The sequence below is a fragment of the Mustelus asterias genome, chromosome 4 (genome assembly GCF_964213995.1).
Source record: "Mustelus asterias chromosome 4, sMusAst1.hap1.1, whole genome shotgun sequence".
In the NCBI taxonomy this organism is placed as follows: domain Eukaryota; kingdom Metazoa; phylum Chordata; class Chondrichthyes; order Carcharhiniformes; family Triakidae; genus Mustelus; species Mustelus asterias.
Genome location: NC_135804.1, coordinates 36,850,161 through 36,874,621, shown reverse-complemented (window position 1 = coordinate 36,874,621; position 24,461 = coordinate 36,850,161). Strand labels below are relative to the sequence as shown.

The following is a 24,461-nucleotide window of genomic DNA, read 5'->3' as shown; positions in this document are numbered from 1 at the left end:
AAAAACAGAAAATGCTGGAAAAATCTCAGCACGTCTGACAGCATCTGTGGAGAGGGAACTGAGCCAACGTTTCCAGTCAGAATGACCCTCGGTCAAGACCTCCAAACGCGCGAGAAGCGCGGGAAAAGGCGCGAGGGAGGGCGGAGTCGGGGCGCCGCCGCTGATTGGCTTCGCGGCTGGAATAATTAAGTGCGTGGCGCGGGGCAGGTGAACGCGGGTGGGGGGCTCGAGCGCGGGCGGCGGTTAGAGCCGTTCCACAGAGAGCGAGCGCGAGCGAGAGGGGGGTAAAGTAGCCGGGCCACCCCAGCGGAGCCAGTCGGCGGCTCAGTGCTCGCTTTGTGCCAGCCAGGCGGGCGGCGGAGGAGAAACAAGCAGCCATACCTCCGGGAGCGACCGGAGTGTGCATTTTGAAGCCGGTAAGGGCGACTAAGAATCGGACCTTTAAAAGCACAAAGAGAGAGAGAGAGAGAGAGACAGGGAGGGAGGAAGATCCTTTTATTGGCGGGGAGAGAGAGAGACATTTGAGGTCGGAGTGACCCGAGTTGTGCGTGATTCCGGCGGCTCCCCGCGCTCAGTTTTGTTAGGAAGGCGGCTTGTTTCCTCCTCTACGGCGGGGCTCGCTTCTGGCGGAGGCTGAAGCGGGGAGCGGCTTGTGTTTATTGTGTGGGAGAGGCCGCCGGCATGGCGAGGGCTGACTAGGCCGCGGCCCTCTCTGTCTCTCTCCTTACTCCAGCTCCCTATTGTTGTCAACATCTGCCGCGCTCCGCTTGCTGCCTTTTTAAAAAAATTTCCTTCACCCCCTCCCTCCCTTCTGTTGTCGGCTGCAGACCTCCTCTCTAACGTGGCTTTCGTAAAGTGTGCTGAACGGCCGCCACAAGTCTCTTGGCTCCCAGTCTAGTTCCTTCCACCGTGTTCTCTCTCTTTCCTCCCGTCTCTGCAGTGCTTTTTTTTTGTGTTGTGACACAACGGAAAAAAAGAGAAACAAAAAATTGCATGCTGGCGGATCGGCCGTTTTTTTTTTGTGGGGATCCAAAAAAGAGTTTAACCTCGTGTGTATGTTTGACACAATGGAGATGTTTGTAGGCGGAAAATAAAAAAAAAACCCCAGCCACCACGTCTTTGTTCCGTGTTGACAGTCGCTGATAATTTAATATAATTCGCCCAAGGATCACGAGGTCTCCCTGTCTAGCGCAGCAGCCACTGAAGCTATCCCTCGGTTCAACTGGTGAGGAAAGTGTGGTGTTTTAATACGTACAGGCAGCCCCCAACACTACGTACATATCCCTGTCTTCCACATGGAGCAGGTGCAAACAAGGCCGGCACCTGTAAAATTGGATTTTCCAGCTGTCTTCATTCTCTTCGCCCCACTTAATTTTTAAACACAACCTGCGTGGGTAGAATGGCTATCTGGTTGCTTAGTCACTACCCTCCATTTGAAGTAGTTATACAAAACCAGTAAGGTTGTGTTGCCATGCAAAACCTACTTGAAGGGTGGCTTTAATGGGGGGGGGGGGGGGAAAGAAGAAAGGTGAAGGAGAACTTTAACACGTGAAAGCTGGATTCTTGGCAGTTGAAAGGCTGAATACAGTAGTTTGCTGCATACGTTGGTTGACTGCCTTTGATTTGATTTATTATTGTCACATGTATTAGTATACAGTGAAAAGTACTGTTTCTTGCACGCTATACAGACAAGGCATACTGTTCATAGAGAAGGAGAGAGTGCAGAATGTAGCTTGTCATAGCTAGGGTGTAGAGAAAGATCAATTTGGTGCGAGGTAGGCCCATTCAAAAGTCTGATGACAGCAGGGAAGAAGCTGCTCTTGAGTTGGTTGGTACATGATCTCAGACTTTTGTATCTTTTTCTTGACAGAAGGTGGAAGAGAGTATGACCAGGGTGCGTGAGGTCCTTGATTATGCTGGCTGCTTTTCCAAGACACAAGTGTAGACCGAATTAATGGATGGGAGGCTGGTTTGTGTATCGACTGGACTCCCTTTTGTAGTTTCTTGCTATCTTGGGCATAGCAGGAGCCATACCAAGCTGTAATACAACAAGAATGAATGCTTTCTATGGTGCACCTGTAAACGTTAGTGAGAATTGCAGCAGACATGCCAAATTTCCTTAGCCTTCTGAGAAAGTAGCGGTGTTGGTGGGCTTTCTTAACTATAGGGTTGGCATGGGAGGCATCAGGACTGGTTGTTAGTGATTTGCACACCTAAAAACTTGAAGCTCTTGACCATTTCTATTTTACCCCCATTGATGTAGACAGGCATGTTCTCCACTACACTTCCTTAAGTCGATGACCATCTCCTTCGTTTTGTTGACAGAGGGAGAGGTTATTGTTGTCGCACCAGTTCACCAGATTCTCTGTCTCATTCCTGTACTGTGTCTTATTCCTTAGCTGAGAATTGCCTTCTCCCTTAATAAATTGGACCCTCTTGTCCCCTACCAGCTTCTGCATTTGGTAGTACATAGTTGCACAAATAAGTACCTCTTTCTCCTATTGTTTCAGTAAGCTCAAGGGACTGTTCTATCTGCAACCTCCTAGTCATGCATGACAACTGGCCCAGGAAGATTGCTGCTCCGTTCCATGCAGGTGAAGTACCTGCATTTTCATCATCTCCCTTGCATCCTTCAGTGATTTCAACCTAGAATATTATATTTGTTGCTCACAATGTAGTTTCCCCTGCATTGGGAGACCAGAAGCAAGTTGAATGATTGTTTTGCTAGACACAATTCTTGTTGCAAATGTTTGAGATATTGCTTTAATTCTCCACTCCCAACTTTTTTATATAGTTCTGCAGGTCAGTATTACATCCATTATACTGGTGAAACCACACCTGGAGCGCTACAGTCTTTTTGGTCTTCATTGTTGGGCGGGAATAGACTTTCATTGGAGACAGTTCAGAAGATTCACTAGGTTGATTCCTGGGATGCGGGGATTGTCTTGATGAAAGGTTGAGCAGGCTGGGTCCATACTCATTGGCGTTCAGAAGAATGAGGTGATCTCAAAAGATTGAGGGGGATTGACAGGCTAGATGTTGAAATTATGATTCTCCTTGTGGGTTAATCTAGAACTTGGGAATTTTCTACCCAAGAAATCGGTGAAAGTTTGGTCATTGAATCTATCCATTGCTGAATTATTAGACAGATTTTTGATCTGAGTGGGAGCAGACAGGAAAGTGAGTTGGGCTGCAAAGATTAGGTGTGATTGAATGGTAGTGAAGGTCTGAGGAGCCAAATGGCCTACTGCTCCTATTGGCCTCCTATGCTATTCCACTGAAGCTCAACATAAGCCTGTAGAGTAGCACCCCATCCTTCTACAGGGTATATTAGCCCACTGGCCTATAATGTTAATGTTTACAATCTTAAACCTCAACTATAGTTTCCATTTCCCCTTGGATGGCAGATGCTAGATATAGTACCGCTCTACCTGTGATTCTCAAAAGATGGAGTCATGGGATGGATATTCTGGATAGGTGCAGAAAACATAGGGTTGTTGTAGTGGGGGACTTTAATTTCCTGGCACAGACTGGAAAGTGCTTAGAGCTGGGGGTCCGGACGGGGAGGAATTTGTAAAATGCGTACTGGAAGGTTCTTTGGAACAGTATGTAGATAGCCCGACTAGAGAGGGGGCTATACTGGACCTAGTTCTGGGAAATGAGCCCGGTCAGGTCGTCAAAGTTTCGGTAGGGGAACATGTGGCAAATAGTGACCACAACTCTGTTAACTTTAGGATAGTAATGGACAAGGATGAGTGCTGTCCTACGGGCAGGGTGCTAAATTGGGGGAAGGCTGACTATAGCCGGATTAGGCAGGAATTGGTGGATGTTGATTGGGAGAGGATGTTCGAGGGTAGGTCCGCGTCTGGCATGTGGGAGTCTTTTAAGGAACTATTGATAAGGCTGCAGGATAGGCATGTGCCTGTAAAAAGGAAAGGTAGGATTCGAGAGCCGTGGATAACCAGGGAAATTGAGGATCTGATTAAAATGAAAAGGGAGGCGTACGTTAAGTCCAGGCAACTGAAAACAGATGGAGCTCTGGAGGAATACAGAGAGAGTAGGAAAGATCTCAAACGGGGAGTTAGAAGGGCAAAAAGAGGTCACGAGATGTTCTTGGCAGGCAGGATTAAGGAGAATCCTAAGGCATTCTATTCATACGTTAGGAACAAAAGAGTTGTCAGGGAGAAAATCGGACCTCTCAGGGACAAAGGAGGGGAATTATGCTTAGAACCCAAGGGAATAGGGGAGATCCTAAATGAATACTTTGCATTGGTATTCACGAAGGAGAGGGGCGTGTTAACCGCGAGTGTCTCGGGAGGGAGGTGTTGACCCGTTAGAGAAAATCTCCATTACAAGAGAGGAAGTGTTAGGTTTTTTAGGGAACATTAAAACTGACAAAGCCCCAGGGCCTGATGGCATCTATCCTCGACTGCTCAGGGAGACGAGAGGTGAAATTGCTGGGCCTCTGACGGAAATCTTTGTCGCTTCTTTGGACACGGGTGAGGTCCCTGAGGATTGGAGGATAGCGAATGTGGTCCCGTTGTTTAAGAAGGGTAGCAGGGATAACCCAGGAAATTATAGGCCGGTGAGCTTGACCGTGGTAGGGAAGTTGTTGGAGAGGATTCTTAGAGACAGGATGTATGTGCATTTAGAACGGAACAATCTCATTAGTGACAGACAGCATGGTTTTGTAAGAGGGAGGTTGTGCCTTACAAATTTGGTGGAGTTTTTTGAGGAAGTGACAAAAACGGTTGATGAAGGAAGGGCCGTGGATGTCGTCTATATGGATTTCAGTAAGGCATTTGACAAAGTCCCACATGGCAGGTTGGTTAAGAAGGTTAAGGCTCATGGGATACAAGGAGAAGTGGCTAGATGGGTGGAGAACTGGCTTGGCCATAGGAAGAAGTTTAACAACACCAGGTTAAAGTCCAACAGGTTTATTTGGTAGCAAAAGCCACACAAGCTTTCGGAGCTCTAAGCCCCTTCTTCAGGTGAGTGGGAATTCTGTTCACAAACAGAGCTTATAAAGACACAGACTCAATTTACATGAATAATGGTTGGAATGCGAATACTTACAACTAATCAAGTCTTTAAGAAACAAAACAATGTGAATGGAGAGAGCATCGAGACAGGCTAAAAAGATGTGTATTGTCTCCAGACAAGACAGCCAGTGAAACTCTGCAGGTCCACGCAACTGTGGGAGTTACAAATAGTGTGACATGAACCTGCTAGAACATGAACCTGGTGTAATAGCGTGGACCTGCAGAGTTTCACTGGCTGTCTTGTCTGGAGACAATACACATCTTTTTAGCCTGTCTTGATGCTCTCTCCATTCACATTGTTTTGTTTCTTAAAGACTTGATTAGTTGTAAGTATTCGTATTCCAACCATTATTCATGTAAATTGAGTCTGTGTCTTTATAAGCTCTGTTTGTGAACAGAATTCCCACTCACCTGAAGAAGGGGCTTAGAGCTCCGAAAGCTTGTGTGGCTATTGCTACCAAATAAACCTGTTGGACTTAACCTGGTGTTGTTAAACTTCTTACTGTGTTTACCCCAGTCCAACGCCGGCATCTCCACATCTTGGCCATAGGAGACAGAGGGTAGTGGTCGAAGGGTCTTTTTCCGGCTGGAGGTCTGTGACCAGTGGTGTTCCGCAGGGCTCTGTACTGGGACCTCTGCTATTTGTGATATATATAAATGATTTGGAAGAAGGTGTAACTGGTGTAATCAGCAAGTTTGCGGATGACACGAAGATGGCTGGAATTGCGGATAGCGAAGAGCATTGTCGGGCAATACAGCAGGATATAGATAGGCTGGAAAATTGGGCGGAGAGGTGGCAGATGGAGTTTAATCCGGATAAATGCGAAGTGATGCATTTTGGAAGAAATAATGTAGGGAGGAGTTATACAATAAATGGCAGAGTCATCAGGAGTATAGAAACACAGAGGGACCTAGGTGTGCAAGTCCACAAATCCTTGAAGGTGGCAACACAGGTGGAGAAGATGGTGAAGAAGGCATATGGTATGCTTGCCTTTATAGGACGGGGTATAGAGTATAAAAGCTGGAGTCTGATGATGCAGCTGTATAGAACGCTGGTTAGGCCACATTTGGAGTACTGCGTCCAGTTCTGGTCGCCGCACTACCTGAAGGACGTGGAGGCATTGGAGAGAGTGCAGAGAAGGTTTACCAGGATGTTGCCTGGTATGGAGGGTCTTAGCTATGAGGAGAGATTGGGTAGACTGGGGTTGTTCTCCTTGGAAAGACGGAGAATGAGGGGAGATCTAATAGAGGTGTACAAGATTATGAAGGGTATAGATAGGGTGAACAGTGGGAAGCTTTTTCCCAGGTCCGAGGTGATGATCACGAGGGGTCACGGGCTCAAGCTGAGGGGCGAAGTATAACTCAGACATCAGAGGGACGTTTTTTACACAGAGGGTGGTGGGGGCCTGGAATGCGCTGCCAAGTAGGGTGGTGGAGGCAGGCACGCTGACATCGTTTAAGACTTACCTGGATAGTCACATGAGCAGCCTGGGAATGGAGGGATACAAACGATTGGTCTAGTTGGACCAAGGAGTGGCACAGGCTTGGAGGGCCGAAGGGCCTGTTTCCTGTGCTGTACTGTTCTTTGTATCACCTGTCAGTAACAAGTCATCAGACTGCCCTGCTTTTATTGTATTCTCACTCTCTTTTCCCCCCCCCCCCCCCCCCCCAGCGTATCATGTTGCAACTATATAAACATCCTCTCGATCTTGGATGCATCTTTATTTTGATTTGATTATTGTCACATGTATTGGCATACAGTAAGTATTTGCATACTGTACATAGAGAAGGAAAGGAGGGAGTGCAGAATCTAGTGTTACAGTCATAGCTAGGGTGTAGAGAAAAATCATAAGAGGTAGGTCCTTTCAAAAGTCTGATGGCAGCAGGGAAGAAACTGTTCTTGAGTCGGTTGGTACGTGTCCTCAGACTTTGTATCTTTTTTTCCTGACAAAAGAAGGTGGAAAAGAGTCTGTCCGGGGTGAGTGGGGTCCTTGATTATGCTGGCTGCTTTTCCAAGGCACTGCGAAGTGTCGACAGTCAGTGGATGGGAGACTAGTTTGCATTATCTTTTTTCTAATGTCTATTTTGCCCTTATCTAATCACAATGTCCTTTTCTCCTCCAGTCTTTTTGCTATCTTAAAAGTTCACTGTCTTGTCACTTAAATTGTTTTCCACCTATACTTCAGGTTGGTGTTTGTGAAAATAAATGCTTTCTTCTAATATAACCCTAGTTTAGAAGGATCACTAAGATTAAGTTGAAGTGGACTTGGTTTTAAAAATAAGGTTCTCCTCAAATATTTCTACTGATATCTATGCCCCATCAATCTGTTTAAGACTGGGAAATGTCAAATGAGAATTCTTCAGAATCTGGCATTGTATAGCACCTGTCACAGCTATGGAACATCCTAATGTGTCTTGCAGCCAATGAAACACTTTTTTTGAAATGTTGTAATATAGGAAATGTGGCAGCCAAGTTGTGTGCCTGCAATGTTCCTACATCAGGATGCTGACCAGATGATCCTGGTTTTATGAAGATATCTTGAATTTAAAATATCAAGCTTGCTTATGAACTTGGTGATTGTTTTTTAAAAAAGTACAAAATTCCAAGTCGTGGGAAAGAAGCTGCAAGGAGTGATCAAGCAGCATGTTTTGACTTTTGAACCAAAGATGCAATCATAAAGGAGACCAGCTAGGATAGCTTGAAAGAAACAATAATTGTTTGTCTAAATTAGATAGGAAAGGTTGTGATTACAGCTGAGAAGATGTTTGCTTATCTTGCAAGTTGCAATTTCATGTGTTCTGTCTGAGAATGTTTCAGTTAGGGATGACACAATGGTTAGCACTGCTGCATCACAGTGCCAGGGACCAGGGTGTTGGTCATGGAAGTTTGCACATTCTTCTTGTGTTTGCATGGGTTTCCTCTGGGTGCTCCGGTTTCCTCCCACACTCCAAAGAAGTGCAGGTTTGGTGGATTGGCCATGCAAAAATGTACTGAAAACCCATGTAAGCTAGTGACTTGGGTGTGGGGTAGTGATTGAGCAGGAGGAGTTGCTCACGGTTAGTTCGAATGAGCTTGGGTTGATGGAGGTCAACCAGGAAAGCGTTGTTGGAGGTCCTTGACTTTTATGGCATTTAAGTTAAAACTGACACCCCATTTTGAGGTCTATTTTGACTTTATGATGTTATGCATGTGCATTGACATTCTGTACTGCCCATTTGTATGACTGAATAAGCCAAACCATCTTGTTAGGTTGGAAACAAGTGTGTTTTTGGTGCAACTATCTCAGTTTCTAATGTTGTTTATGTGCTCAGACTTGCAGAAGTTCAAGGTTAAGCAGACAACTGACGGTGATTAAATGGCTTCATTATATCCACACTAACTGAGGAACTTGTGCTAAGACGTGCAGACATTAACAGTCACCTCAGCAACTTGATGGGGCAAGAGTTGAGGGCATTTACAATGCTGGGTGCTCCACAAATGATGTCTGACCCAAATTGTACTTATTTTGGTATGGGGAAAATTGGTTCTGACTCAACCCAAAGTTTTAAGAATTGCTTGTATTTCAATCGTAATGGTCTTAAATCTTGGCATGGGCTGAGCTGAAAGCTGAGTCTTTTAGAAGCTCAACTCTGGGTTATTTGGGACTCTGCTCCAGGGGATGCACCCGAGTTTGTGATCCGTTCTCATGATTTAACCCTACCAAGACCTAGTTACATGGTGCACTGAACCCACCTGAAGTTTGAACTTCCTTCCTGAAATGACTCCTAAAATTGAATCTTGCACTTCAGATGTACCATATGGCAGGAACCTCCCTCATTTCTAGGTGGCTTTGCTGGAGGCCAATGAGTAGGTGTGAAATTGGGGGCGGGAGCAAGAAGTGACTGAGGGCAATTTGACTTGTGGACAAGAGGTAAGATACTTGAGCAGAATGTTTGTAGTGCCACAGGAGATTTTTTAAAAAGAGCAAGGTATGCCAAGTTCAGAGGATGTCTTTGTTTGATTCGGGCTACATCAGTGTTGTGGCAAGGATGGGAAAGATTTGAGGTAATGTATTTATGAATGTCACAGGAAAGGGGTGTTAGAAATGGGTAGTATTTTTGCATAAATGGGTGAAGGGCGGTCCCTTTTGAGTGCTGATTGCATTTGGTGATCAATAAGTTCTTCACAGCAGAAGTTAATTCGGGCAGCTGGACTCTGTTCCAGCCCCACAAAGGGAGAATTTAATTGACTAAATGCTACCAGTGCTTTCAGTTGGAATGTTTATTTACTGTAGGTCACAGTATATAAAAGCCTATGTTTTTACATTCGATGTACAGGGCACCCCCCTCACCCCACATTCAACCATGAGTAATCAACCTCAATTTTTTCATCCTGGGGATTGCTTAACTGGATGCAAGGGCAATATGGGCTGTTGTGAAGCTGTAGTGGAGTTTAAAGCATGCCCAAATAGAACAGATCCATTGGCGAATGACAAAGATGACCACCCATCCCATGTACTTTTGTACTCTGCATACAAGTCAACCAAGTGGAGGGATTTATCAAGACATGAGGGAGGTGACTTGTATGTCAACATCTGAATTGTCTGGGCATCATTATTTGTGCTTTCAGAAGTAGATTTTGGCAGTTGTTACAAGTGTATTGGGTAACAAATGTGTATCCAGCAATGAACTATAGGAAAGTAATCCACATTGATCAGAACCAGGCTAATTAAGAAATTTGTCAAAGCCACCTCTTTAGCTGCAACCTGAAATAAAATCTAATTGAGGATGGGCCATCTTCTCAGTTATTGAAACCAAGGACCACTTGGTCTCAGCTGGTTTTTCCTCTATTCCACTGTTCAGCCAATCAACCTACTAGAATTGTGTAGTTGAGTATTGCTAAATTTACTTCTCCGAGGCAAGAATATTATGACCACCAAACAGGGAATCTAGATTCTGAAACAAAATGCTGCAGGTGCAAAGGTGGAAATGCTCTGTTGTTCAGGCAGTGGAGAGGGAAACGGTTAATATTCAGGTTGATGTTTCATCAGAGTCATCAGGAGTTTAAATTGTTCCACTTGTGGAAGTATTTTTATTCAGCACTCAAATGAGAGTGGCTGTTTTAATACCAATTGTTCACTTATATGAAGGATTACTTTGGTTATTTTTCCACTCACTTGTGGAATATTAACAATTGGATTAATTGATGTGGAGTATTAATCCAAACTTTTCTCCATGACCTGAATGGTGGCATTGTTTGAAAATTGTGGTTGTCCAGCTTCTAGCACTTCCCTGTTGGAGAGTATTCAACCATGTGACCAAGATTTGGCAGAGGAATTCCCAATGAAGCAACCTTCAAAATCCAAATTTCAGTTTGTATGAATGGAGGGAGTTAGTATCGAGGACAAGTGAGTAGGGTTCTGACTGAAGCAGTATTTCAGATGTCTTTCCTGTAGTGTGAAGTTGGTAACCTGCTTACCTTCAGAACCTTTGTTTGTGTGCAACTTTATCCAATATTCACGTTTGGACACGGGAGCAAGTCTGTAGGTGCTGAGCTCTACTTTTATGCAAAACCTTTAAAGAACAAATGCAAAACTGGTTCATGTTCTAATGACAACTTGGCAGGGTGGGTGCTGTTGTGGTTGTATCCATCCCATTGAGTGGTATTTAATCCTGTACAAGGGAGATGTTAATAATTAATGTCATTACCCTTGTACAGGATTCGATACAATGGACAAATATACCCCAAAATTCAAGAAACATTGTCCCTTGTATTATTTGATGAGCAGTGAAGCATGGGAGACAGAATCTGAGTTGCTCCTCCAAAGTCAGATTCCCTCATTACTGCTCCAATTATTGATCCACTCCTCTCTCCCCCCTCCCCCTTTCTCTTCCAAATACTACTGTTTTAATCTTGCTGGGTGGTCTGGTTTTCAGCAGTATGGCCTGGATGTTGTTGAAGGTGGCAGGCATTGAAGTGGGTGGGTCATCTTGTCATCTTGTTTGCCTTGGCTAGACTGTTAGCTTGCTGTCTCCATGATAGTCAAAGGCTCCAGCCTCTAACCTCTTGGTGTAAGTTACCCTTCCAGTCTTGCACAGTGGCTTGTGGATACAGCTGACAGGCGAATGGTTCTGGTATTGGTCTTAACCTTGGCCTGAGCCATTTCAGCTGCTGGGACCACTGTCTGCCAAGAAGGAACTGTCATGGGCTACTCTGTTCTGTGTTTATCCTGCTGACAGACTTTGGGCACCGGCTTTGGACCTTGGGAACTGTTTATATAATGGTATCCAGGCCTGGTTTCAACTAGGGTGGGTGCGAGCCTTGGGAGTGGCAAATGGTGGGCAAAAGCTACCTCCTACTTAAAACTGGAGTAACCCTTGGGTCTCGAGTAAATTTTTGACCCATGCCCTTGTATGTAGTTATAGGGTAATTGACTGGAGATTTGGCATAAGCAAAGATAGGCAAAGGTGAGGTAGTGCTGCTAATAAGAGAGGATCTTTGGCTGGAGGATCAAAATGTACATTCAGTTTGGGTACAGCTCCAAACAGAATGGGGAACAAACTTTGGGAATTGTTTACAAGGCCACCAAACTGTAGTGGTAACACAAAGTTGAGAGCTGCATGTAACTTGAAATATAATAATGGGTGACTTAAATTTGCATAGACTGGGTGGAGGATGAATTCCTGAAATGAGATGGATTTCTAGAGCAGTGGTTCCCAATCTTTTCAGTAACAGCACATTTCAGTGAGACAAAACCATTTCACAACATTCACTATTTTCAACTGATTGCTCATAACGTCACATTTACTTTTACTATGGTTACAGTCATATACTAGACTGGAATACAGGTCCAATTTGCCCATAGGACAATCCTGCCATCCCTGGTACAAGTAGGGTGACACAGTGGTTAGCACTGCTGCCTCAGTGCCATCAACCCAGGTTCGATTCCTGGCTTGGGTCACTGTCTATATGGAGTTTACACATTCTCCCTGTGTCTGTGTGGGTTTCCTCCCACAGTCCAAAGATGTGTGGGCTAGCTGGATGGCCATGCTAAATTGCCCCTTAGTGTCAGAGGACTAGTTAAGGTAAATGCATGAGGGTATTGGGATAGGGCCTAGTTGGGATTGTGGTTGGTGCAGACTCGATGGGCCAAATGGCCTCCTGCACTGTAGGGATTCTATGAAGTCTGGTGAACTTTGGTTACACTGCCCCTGTTACTATGTAGTTAGGCCCACTACTTCCATAACCAAAAGGAATTTGTGCCTGCTAGCATCACCCACTTTCGTGCTAAGGACTATAAAAGGCAGAGCTTTAGAAAGCTAAATTGGAGTGCTTTTTAGTTTTTGATTATGTTGCATCTTATCTGCATTGTAACATTAATTTCCAATTGAACTGTTAGCAAAAATAGGGGCAGAAAATGCTGTAAATACTCAGTAGGTCAGACAGCCCTTGTGGAGAGAAACCGTTAACACTTGGGTTGGTGACCGATCATATTGACTCAAAACATTTCTACAGGTGTTCTTGACAGAGTATTTCCAGTTTCTGCAGTGTTCTGTTTTTGCAATAAGGGCCTTTTCTGATGGCATGACTGCATCCCATGCTCCCATCCTCACCTTGTTTTTTGTTCAGTCTGTGTAGGCACTTGACAAATGGGCTTTAATAGATTGGCTTTGCCATGTGCTCAAGGCAGTGGACAGAGCATAGTCCTTTGCAGGGAAAAAGATGGATGCATACGAGGGGAATGAGTCAGCTCAGTAATGTTGGTATATCTCTGGGTGAAGGATGGTATGGAAATGTAAAAAAGGCTCTTTTTTGGATTAGTAACTGCTGCCATTCTAACTTTTTTCTTTTTGTCCTCTTTTCAGAAATGAGTCGTCAGACTGCCACAACACTCCCCACAGGTACATCAAAATGCACTCCTGCCCAGAGAGTCCCAGCATTGGCAGGAACTACAGCCTCCAACAGTGATTTAGCAAGTCTTTTTGAGTGCCCAGTGTGCTTTGACTATGTGCTGCCACCAATTCTTCAGTGCCAGAGTGGCCATCTTGTCTGCAGCAACTGCCGTCCTAAACTTACATGCTGTCCTACTTGCCGGGGCCCTTTGGGTTCCATTCGCAACTTGGCTATGGAAAAAGTGGCCAACTCTGTACTGTTCCCTTGTAAATATGCCTCTTCAGGTTGTGAGATAACACTGCCACATACAGAGAAAGCAGACCATGAGGAACTCTGTGAGTTCAGGCCATACTCATGTCCTTGCCCCGGTGCCTCTTGTAAATGGCAGGGTTCTCTAGATGCTGTAATGCCACACCTGATGCATCAACACAAGTCCATTACAACCTTGCAGGGTGAGGACATAGTTTTCCTGGCCACAGACATTAACCTTCCAGGTGCAGTTGATTGGGTTATGATGCAGTCATGCTTTGGCTTTCATTTCATGTTGGTCTTAGAAAAACAGGAAAAGTATGATGGCCACCAACAATTTTTTGCCATAGTACAATTAATTGGAACACGCAAACAAGCTGAGAACTTTGCCTATAGACTTGAACTCAATGGCCACAGACGACGACTGACTTGGGAAGCAACTCCTCGATCAATTCATGAGGGTATTGCCACAGCAATTATGAATAGTGACTGTCTGGTATTTGACACTAGCATTGCACAGCTTTTTGCAGAAAATGGAAACCTGGGAATCAATGTAACAATCTCAATGTGTTGAAATCGACATTTCACGTGCTCTTGTCAGGGGCCAGTATTGGGGCATTAAATGCTGTACAATGAGCTCTGAATATTGGAGGCATTGCACAACATTTGCTGCCGGGCATTTTTATCAGACTGGCTTCTTAGATTGTTCAGTCTGGGTCACGATGGTAAGATGCAGAACTGGCTCATAGTAAAATTTAACACTAATTATAAATGCAGTAAACCACTGAACAGAGACCCTCTTTTGTAGAAGGTAGTGCTATGAATCTAAAGAGAATGGGCATAAAACAAATGCAAGAAGTGCTACAACTTTGTAGTTCATTTTGATTGTATTGTCAGCTAAAAGGTGTTAAACCATTTGTGTTCTGATTGTCTTTACTCATGAGCCATGTTGGGCAGTTTTAAGTTGCTGCTTTTCTCATTGTCACTACATAGAACTGCTGCTGTTTGTAAATTTTTCTGTGTATGGCTATTTTCATGAACTTTTTTCATAATTTCCCCTTTTTTGTACAACCAACCCCTCAAAGCCATTTAGTTCATTTAATATCCTAATCAGTTTACAAGTTTATACTCTTTCCGATATTTTAAGTTTTTCTCGATGCCTAGTACTAAACTCCAGGTTAATAAAACAATTTTAAAGTGACTAGTAATTTCTGAATCCTGAAAATGCTTGAGTTGCAGTTGCAGTATCTGACATTATATAATGGATAATTGAACCAACATAATGCACTTTCATTAGCTGTTCAGCATGAAATCAAAATGCATTTGTTGCACATTTCAATGCATCTGCAGGTTTTTAAAATCAGTTTATCCAAATCTGACAACACCGAGCCTAACACGACACTTGGCCTTTTCCCCTTCCCATTGCATATCTTCCTGCACAACCATGTTTCTTCAGTGGCACTGCCTTGTTGCCTCAGGCCTTTGGGAACAAAAGATCTGGATCTCCCATTGCTGTGGAGAAGGATGATTGGAGCTACTGCATGAATACAGTGTCAACTTCAGAACCTCTTTTTTTTTTCCCTTTTTATAAAAGACAACTTCTGGTCACTTGGAGACACAACTTTAAAATATTTTATTGGTAGTTGGATGTGATTAGCTAGCTGTTTAGAATTGCCAAGCCAGTCTATTCTACCTACCTTGTAGAATGTTGCTTAAATGCAATAAATTGCACAGTAGTTTTTTTAATTTTGTACAGGATAAATCAATACTTCCAGTTATTGGTCTTTTGATTTAATTTTGATCATGTTTTAATTATTTGCAGCTACTTACCTGAATGGTTTCCAAGACTTGTCATTTCACTGTACATGAAGGTTCAGTTGTGGTCATAGTTGTGTGCAGATTTTCAAGTGTCTGCAGACTGGATTTAAATTTGAACCAACTGTAAATCTTTCAAGTAACTTCCAGTAACTAGATCTAGCTACCTATACTTAATGAGACCTATTCATAGTCTTTTATGTAGAAACTTTGCATTTCTTCCCCACAAGTTGTAGCCATGTTTAAATACTGTGTTGCAATGAAGTACAATTTTCTGTCTGCCCCCACTTCAGTTGTATCTAATGAATTAATTAACACTAAATAGTCTCTTGTGCTTTTAAAATTAGTGGCAGTCCAGCAGCCAATATTGCCTAGAACTCTGATGCCTAAAATTAAACTTGATTCAGACGATGTCTTGCCTCTAACTAGCAGCTTTACAACAAAAGATGACCCAAGATTGAATTTCTATACATGTGACTCCTTTTTTGTGAAGCTGGTAGTTTTTTCAAAGTCCAAACCCGTCAGGTACAATCCTATAAAATTAGAAGGCAGGGATTTAATATTTTTCAGATTCCTTTCATTTTAAGAAAGCAACTTTGGAGAGTCAATCGCCATTATTTAGACAGTGTTACAATGACAACATGATGCATATTAACAGTATTTAATGTTTAAAAGTTAACTAATATTAAAAGTTGAGCTCTGCAGTTGAGTAATTTGCATTGTATAGTGACTAATGTGCTAGGAGTAACTGGATTACTTTAAGTAGTATGCACATGGTTAAGTTTTGAGACTACAGAAGTATAGCTTTTGAATTTTTTCTTTATCCTTGCCTCACCTGACCAAACAACTTAATCAACATGGTAAGATGTCTTCCTACAATGCAGTCTGAAATGTCAGCTTGTGGGAATGCCTTTCCACATTTAACTTTTAGGTATCTGAATTAGCATCTATTCTTGGATTAAAATTGTTCTAATGAAGCTTTTTGAATCATTTGTGCAATAACTTAGTAAGGATTTGATCAGGAACCTTTCCAAAAATGCAGTGCCAGTAGTATAAATACAGCTACCAGATGGCTAAATGCACAGCCAGTTTAGTAGTAATGGAAGCTTATGACTAACTTTGCTTAACTATTACAAATTTGTGTAATAGTAAAACAACTTTTTTGTTCATACACTTTACTGTATGCTGCATAGTTCAAGCTTGGGAGCAATTATACTTTAGTTACAAAATTTACCTACCCATAAAAAAAAATCCTTGCTAATGAGGTAGAGTACTGCAGCTATAGCACTGGTAGACAAATCCCTTGTCTGTTCTGTGTTTGTGTATGTGGAATTTCATCACTTGTACAGTACATTACTCCTTTAAACTTGATTTGGAAGTAACACGTTTTATTCAAGGCCATTTCCTTTCCCACTGTTTTCTCCTGTCTGTGCCTGTCTCTTTCTCTTCTCCCTCCCCCCACCTTAATACTTTTAAGCTAGCTTTGTGGTAGACCCATTTTCTTGATGCTTAAAACCATGCTGTTGTACAGTAAATGATGCTGTGTAAGGGTTACAGTTGAAACTTTTATAATACTGTTTTGCCTGAAACTTGATTTATTGTGTGTTTATGCTTTTATTTTAAACTCCAATAAAAGTTGATATCACTACCTATTTCAATTAGTCTTTTTTAAACTAACTTTTGAAAATTTGAAGTTGCAGCAGCAGACTCCCTGATCTTGGTTCCTTGCATTTAGCATTAAGAACTACAGGTTAGATTTCATTGGAATTTTGCAAATCAAGTTTGGTTACTGAAGAAATAGTGATACTGCCTCCTAAAATTGCACTTGGTATGGTTCTCAAGTAATTTCAGAAGTCTTGGGTGTATAACAGTTCTCTGGGTAAGTGCTTTGAATTTCACCTGGATTGAGGATGGAATTGGAGCACTGAAGTAGGGCTCCTTCGATGTGTAAGCTTGTGCACAAGCACAGTGAGCTGAATTATCAGATCGCAATACTCCCTCAGTGTCCCTTTCTGTCTGAGCTAAGGCAAGCCAAAGTGCAATTACAAATTTTAACCACTTATTGTATGCAGAATTTTAATGTGTTGAGTGATTACATTTCTGGTCATGATTTGCAGGAATAGAAATGTGTTGCATTTGAAGACAGCAAACAAGCTGACGTCACAACATGCATGATAGGTGGGTTTCCTCTGGGTGCTCCAGTTTCCTCCTACAATCCAAAGATGTGCAGGTTAGGTTGATTGGCCATGCTAAATTGTCTATTAGTATCGGGGGATTAGCAGGGTAAATATGTGGGTTTACGGGAATAGGATTGTGGTCGGCGCAGACTGGGGAATGTGTTTTGATTTTGAGGTTTGCCACTTGAATGTAGGAATTTTAATCACTTGTAGATCTTGACATGAATTGCAACAATTTGTCTGGAATTCAAATGCTAAAGATGCATCAGTCAAAAGGACGAAGAACAGCAAATCGAGATTGGGAGGCGATTTAATGCCACAGGCTGAATATAACATGCATGAGAAATGGTATATAAATTAATGTGATCAGAGGCAATGATAGCCCTAGAAAAAGCTCTATTTGAAAATCTGGATTATTTGAGATGCAAGCAAGCCTGAAAGAGGAGTGCAGGATGTAACTACCCACAAGGGAAGGCATGAACAAGTCCCATTTTGAGGATATTTATCGTGCAGTATCTTGTATACTTGTTAATAAGCCTGGAAAATTAACCTGCAAGAGACACAAACTGATGGAAAATTAGGATTGAGAATCCCAGATGAGTGCTGGCATTTAAAAACCATTTGAATGCTGCAATAGGAGTCTTGAGCATTATTCCACAGCAGCAAATATAATTATGAATAGTTTTGCCCATTCAAATCTCATGGACTATTTTTTGATATTCAAGAGAGGGGCCTGAGGACCTGACCATTTTGGCTGAATAGGTTTACCCAGACTGTCTTAACACTTTTTTTAAGCCAGGAGGGATCAAAGTACACCTGTTAAGTCAACTATAGCAGTGTTCGGAGTTCTTGGTAAATTGAGTTGCAATTTATATTCCCTCTCGAGACCTTTACCATTTTATCCCTGACAAGTCAGAATTGGGGATTGAGAGATTATATAAATATGGCCACTGGGATTTATGCCCGAGTGGAGTGTCTTTGTTGTCTTCACCATAGTTGTCTTAGATAATGCAAGGAAATATTCCAAAGTGGGATCAGGGTCCTTTTAGTCCATGTGAAATTGTAAAGGATGACCAAGCCTTTGTGTATTAGGGAGTTAAATGATAAAACTGGTAGTGGTGAAATAAGTGGTTACGGCACTTCTGTGTTCATACTATTGGTGTCTGCACATTTTGTTTGGATCCTCCAGCCTGCTCCCCCTCGGTAGGTTTAATCTAGTCCCCTCATAGTACATTACACTAAGGACCCCTGGTATTTCTTGCGTATGCAATACTGAAAAAAGGGTTAACTGAAAGAATTAAAGGTGTGACATCTTTGGAGATGAATGAGGGAACCACCACTACAACCCAAATGACTATACAGGTCCAGAAGATGTTGAACCTTTTAAAAATCACCTTCAAGACCAGTTCAAAAAGGTAGCTCACATCTTGGCAATTGGGTGCATACAGTTAAGGCCGTTCTTGACATATGCCAACCTCCCAGAATGAATTTAAGAAAATACAAACTTGCCACAGACTTATTCTAAATATTAGAGCATTTTCCACCCAGATCTGGTGTGTGAATTCTTGTGCCAATAGCCATTGAATTATGTTGGACATATTTACAATTGTAACTCATTTCAGGGTTTGCAACAGAGGAACTGTGAGCCACCATGCCAACTGATCTTCAACTCACCAAGTCAGTGATCCAGTTTTTGGGAAAGCTAGAGAATTCATCCATTTTGGAATGAAACAGGAATGAGTATAAAGGTCATTCAATTATGACTAATTTCCCCAAGGTGTAGGGGCCATAAATGGGATCCATGATATGTTGCAGAGCCCTCTTGTGGTCTCTGCTGGTTTCCACATCTATGAAATTCAGAATTCTCCAATGAAGTTATCTTCACACTTTTTGTCACAAGGTGCTCTAGTTTTTCAGCTGTTGTTGTGCAAGAATGTGTACCAGGATTTTTTTCCATGTCTCCCCTTTTGTGTGCTATTCTTACCACCTGTATATCAGTGCAATGTGGAATATTGACCAACTAGAATAGTAATTGAGAGAACTATTAGTGAAGGTTCCAGTGCTTTCAGAAGAGGCACTGCTGTTTTGAGCAGGTTTCTTGCATTGTGGTTGCTTGTGCGTGTCAGTACTTCACAAAGTTTTGATTTTTGAACAACATTTATGGAGCATGATAAAACACCTCAAGACGCTACACAAAATTTGACAGCTATGTAGAAATATTGGTGATCAAAGGCTTTGTCAAAGAAGGTGGTTTTAAACATCTTAAATGAAAAAAGGCAGAAAGGTTCAGGGAAAAAATCCAAAAATCTAGGACCTAGCTGCTGAAGTTATTTGAAAATGTACAAGATGTCAAAATTAAGAGTGCTGCTGTTGAACAACAATGACCTTTCGCCCCTACCAGATTTCACAAAATGAGATCCGTGACCATTATGAATGTGAATACAGGGTCCAAATTCATTCACATCGTGCTTCAGAAAGTCAGCACATTCACATAGAATTAGAGTTGTTGCCACCATCTCCCAAGGCAGCCATGAAGGTGGGCAGATTAGAAACCTGCCTCTATCTATTGGGATAAAGTCCATTTTTATTCATCTTGTAACTATCAACAAAGCAGGCTTAAAAGTGCCAGACATCTATTTTGTTAGCCTGCCTCATTGCAAATGCCTGGCTGAGCTCAAAGACTCACTGAATTCAGCCCTGTGAGGAATATTTACACGGCTGCAAAGGGAAACTGTTAGTTGTGACAGTTTTGAGCTTTTGCAATGTCTGTTTGTTTACTTGAAGGAATGTTAAATGGATTAAAGTTTTTCAATAGTGGGAATGGCTATGTTAATTTTACCTGCTTGTAAGGGGACAATTTTTTTTAGGGGCTTTTAAAGAGCATTTCAAACCCTGGCAGCATCATTCTGTACCCAGTGGATACTGGAAGTGCTTAAGGCTTAGCAGAGGTCAGCACATTGATATAAAGTACAGGGTCCCCTACATGCTTGCAGGAGAGGACTTTATCCACTGGTTAAAGTATTCTAATGTATCTGCACTCTTGCACAGTACTAGTCAATTTAATGCATTCTTACCTTTTTTAAGGATAGAGCTTGATGATCAATCATTGAATTAACTATATTTAACATTTCAAACCATCTAATTATGACAGTTGGAATTGGTAAAAGCTTTTAAACTTCCCTTTCAAAAGATGTCCAACTTCACAGCTGGTTTTTCCAAGATTCACCAACTGGCTTAGTTCATGCAACCTTCAGGAATCCACCTGCCTCAAAGAAAATAACAACCCAAGGGAAAACTTGGAGCAGCCATCTTTAAAATATATCAGAGTTTTGCAATGGGCCATATTTCCTGATAGGGAGAGTGGCAGGATTGGCCTGGTAATTTTAAGTTTAATCTTGCAGCCCTGCCTGCCTCTTAATGTGGATTTGCTCAGTTGCAAGAGGGGAAAATCCAGCCCCTTGACTGTTTTCGCTTTTCACAAATGCAGCCTCTTAGAGATATTGCCATAGGCAAGAGTCTTTTGTACTAAATCAGAACTACTCCATTACTCCTAATGCTACAAATCACTTTATTTTCAGAATTGTGGAAAAAAACAACAACTCCATTATATTTGCTTCAGCAATTTTAGTCCTTAATTTTTATTTGGATTCCAAGGAACTTAAAGTAACATCCAGCCTAAAACATCATCCTCTCCCCTAAAAAAGACGAGTTTTATTGCAAATTTGTTTGGACGAAAGAAACAAAGCACGATTAGGTTAGAAGATTTTTATGCTAACGTCGCAGCTATAAATGGTTAAATACCATCACTTTATAAATTAGCAAAGTTTTTATTAACATCCATAATCATTGTTGCTGGACGAAGTTCAATAAATTTCTTGACTGTACAATTTATTACATCATGTGATTCACAACATAACAGGAATATTGCTAGCTTTTTTTTAAAGCAATCTTGGCAAAATAGAATTTATTTATATCCTTTTGTTTATATTATTCTATTACCAGGCCTTATGCGATTTAGCCTAAGTCAATAGCCACTAGAAGGTGTGTACGCATTTTCCTCTGTCCAAGCGTTTTGCCTTCACATCATACCTACCTCTGGGTTGCAAGCCTCCATCCGACCATTCATAGATGCATCACCAATCAAGTTCAATGATTTCTTCAGAAATGATGGCCACAGAACACGTTAGAGATATGTGGGGCCAAAAGATTGTGGGCCAGTGGTTTAGTGCATTTTGCATCAGCATAGAACCTCATCAGTATATTCCCACCCACCACTCCCAGTGAGGGTGGTAACCACATCAGCATATTTAAACATGTTGAGTTCATTCAAGGCCAGATTTTCCCTGCTAGAAAGTTCTGACCCTCGAGCACGGCAGGAGCCTGGCAGGAATTACCACTGGTCTCACTGGCGATGGCCACACCAGTGAGGGGGCTCAGAGGCCATTGAGGACACCAGTGGTTGGGAACATGGCTGGGCATTGCCCCTCTGGCAGTATAAGCCTGGCAGTGCCAACTGGCACCTTGGCATTCCAAGTGGGCACTGCCAGGAACATTGTCAAGGGGGCTGGGGTGGGTCATGAAGAAAGTCATCAAGGAAGACCCATTGGCAGGGCCCCAAGGCCAGTGAGCTTTGTTGCCAAGTGGGGTCCGTAAACATTGCTTCAATGAGGGGAGGGATGTTGGGCGGCATAGTGGTTAGCACTGCTGCCTCACAGGGACCCAGGTTCAATTCCCAGCTTGGCTCACTGTGTGGAGTTTGCACGTTCTCCCCGTGTCTGCATGGGTTTCCTCCAGATGCTTTGGTTTCCCCTCCACAGTCCAAAAGACGTGCAGGTTAGGTGAATTGGCTATGCTAAATTCTCCCTCAGTGTACCCAAACAGGTGCCAGAATGAGGGGATTTTCACAGTAACTTCATTACAGTATGAATGCAAGCCTACTTTGACTAATAAATAAACTTTTTAACTTTTTAAATGTCCATGGGGGGGAGGGAAGGGGGTCTTCAATTTCAGTTTGAGATCGGGCACTCTTTAAAAATGATTTTGATTTCTTTGAAGCCAGGTTTACCAGCGTGTTTAGGGTCTGCCCCTCAGACCCAGTGCAAAACTCACCATTCTCCAAAAAAAAATTACAAAGTGTGGGAAGTCCATTTGCATATCGCATGACATTAATGCATTCAGCACAAACTTACCGCCTCGCCGGTTGGACCTCTCACTGGTGAGAATTACAGCTTGTCTCCACCAGTGTTGACCAGACATGATGGCCTTGCCATGATTGCACCCTTAAGTCATTTTTTGGGAAAATTCTACCCGATATGTTAGTTGCATTAAAGTTCAGCCTATGACGACAACAGATTTAAGTTTAGTTTATTTATTAGTGTCACAAGTAGGCTTACGTCAACAGTGCAACGAAGTTACTGTGAAAATCCCCTAGTCGCCACACTCCGGCACCTGTTCGGGTACACCAAGGGAGAATTTAGTATGGCCAATGCACCTAACCATCTCATCATTCGGACTGTGGGAGGAAACTAGAGCACCTAGAATAAATCCACACAGATACGGGGAGAATGTGCAAACTCCGCACAGACAGTGACCCAAGCCGGGAATTGAACCTGGGTCCCAAGTTGTAAAGATTTTAGAGTTTACTGTTCAAAATACTATGTCTTGACTCAGCTGGAAATCCTCCATCAAATGCAGCATTAAGTACATCATCCAAGCAAAAAGCAGTTACAAAATCCAGATCTTCCTTCACGTTGGCAGGAATCTCATCTAGGTCCTTCTCATTTCGTTTTGGTAGAATAACTCTCTTCAGACCAGCTCTGTGTGCCGCTAGAACTTTATCCTTTATTCCACCCACCTATTTGAAAACAGAAATTAAAATATTTAACAGATAATAAATAAGAAAAGTAGGTTCCAGTTCCTTCAAAAATGAAAACTGATTATTTAATCATAAATAACTCCTGTTTAATTCTTTATCTATCATATGAGAAGTACTGACATATATCCAAGTTTTAGGAGAAATGTTTCCCATTGAATGTTCAAGATCTTCAGACCATGCCCACCAGGTATCGATACTGTTAATTCTTGCAAACTGGAATGCCCTGGGATAAGCCAGAGCAGCATGATATGAGGTACTTCCTGCTTTACAGGCTGATAGGTCTATGTGCAGCATGAAGAAAGGCAGGGTACTTAAACAAGATCATCTGAGATTCCAACAGAAACTGACACTGCTGAGCAGGAAAAGTGAAAAAAAGAATTTCTGCCACAGTGTGGTGAAATAAGTTGTTAAATCCTAAATTAGAAAATGCTGCATATGAATATAACCTCTTTGGGCTGTTTAGTCAAAGAAAGAACTGTTTACCAATTGGTACTCTTTTTCTGAGATTAGATTGAAAAGTCTGAATCTTCCTCAAAATCTAATTGGTTTTACACTTTGCAGACATTTGTCTCTCTTTTTCCTGTTTACCTGAATGGTTACAATGCAATCAGAATTATCTGAACCCATTGACTTTGCAAACTGCTTTGGCTCACTCTATGCCTCTCTGTATCAGGCCATGTGACAAATATTGTATGGTACTGTACCATCTCCTCCTTCCTCAGCTCTCTCAGGGAAAGCATCCAATTGTTGGATATCCCAACCTCAACCAGTCAATTCCAGTTGGTGGACAAGTCTTTCAATTTGGAAATGCTTCAAAAGCTTCTATCCTAAATGCTGAGTTGTTGTAAGGCCCTATGTTCTCACATGATCATTTCTCCACTGTCATGGAGTCAAAAATCCCGGTACTCACTTTCTAACAGCACTATGTGTATAACAACAACACATGGACTGCAGCGGCTCTCGAAGACAGCTCACCACCTTCTCCAGGTCAATTAGGCATAGGCAATAAATGCTGGTCCAGCCAGCGACACCTGCATTCCATGAATGAATAAATAAAAACTGCTCCACTTCGTCATTCTCACAATGACCTCCTGAGATACCTTCAAGATAACCTCAATCATAACTACATTAAAAACAATTACATCTGGTGTTCATTGTCCAGACAAACATCACTATTCAATGCTAGCTAAGATTCTGGTTTGCAGACTATCCAAGGTTATCTTTGGTGCAGCCTTGAAGTATGTGATTATTCACCAGTAAAATAATGTCAATATAATGGCCTTATGATGCAGAAAGGCTTTTAACCAGTGGCGCAGCAGCATCATCCAGGCCAAAGCAACGATTTGATAGGCACCCCATCCATCACCTTAAATATTCACTTCCTCCACTGACACAAAGTGGCAACAGTATGTACCATCTACAAAGTGCAC

At 42.3% G+C, this 24,461-nt stretch overlaps 2 protein-coding genes across 3 annotated transcripts in view; one reads left to right on the top strand and one right to left on the bottom strand.

The window, feature by feature from the left end:
• The first annotated feature begins 259 nt into the window (after positions 1-259).
• Positions 260-16,627, top strand: siah1 (siah E3 ubiquitin protein ligase 1). 2 transcript variants are annotated; one of them, XM_078210846.1, is made up of 3 exons: positions 260-416; positions 2,511-2,594; positions 12,888-16,627. In XM_078210846.1, exons 2-3 carry the CDS (start codon positions 2,549-2,551, stop codon positions 13,736-13,738), a joined length of 897 nt encoding a protein of 298 aa, XP_078066972.1. In that variant the 5' UTR covers positions 260-416; positions 2,511-2,548; the 3' UTR covers positions 13,739-16,627. The 2 variants fall into 2 exon arrangements, with proteins under 2 accessions (XP_078066972.1, XP_078066973.1); XM_078210847.1 differs by lacking the exon at positions 2,511-2,594.
• A 6,025-nt stretch (positions 16,628-22,652) lies between these two features.
• Positions 22,653-24,461, bottom strand: part of lonp2 (lon peptidase 2, peroxisomal) — a 109,801-nt gene continuing 107,992 nt past the window's right edge. Inside the window, exon 15 of the mRNA XM_078210845.1 lies at positions 22,653-23,010. Within this exon, the coding sequence (XP_078066971.1) occupies positions 22,789-23,010 (222 nt within the window). The 3' untranslated portion in view covers positions 22,653-22,788. The remainder of the gene's footprint in view (positions 23,011-24,461) is intronic.

What these genes read in the sequence shown, in the direction of transcription:
- siah1 (XM_078210846.1), top strand. Translation starts at nt 2,549, where the DNA reads ATGCATGACAACTGGCCCAGGAAGATTGCTGCTCCGTTCCATGCAG. An exon ending in TGCTGCTCCGTTCCATGCAG is followed by an intron (nt 2,595 to 12,887) that starts GTGAAGTACCTG and finishes TCCTCTTTTCAG; the next exon opens with AAATGAGTCGTCAGACTGCC.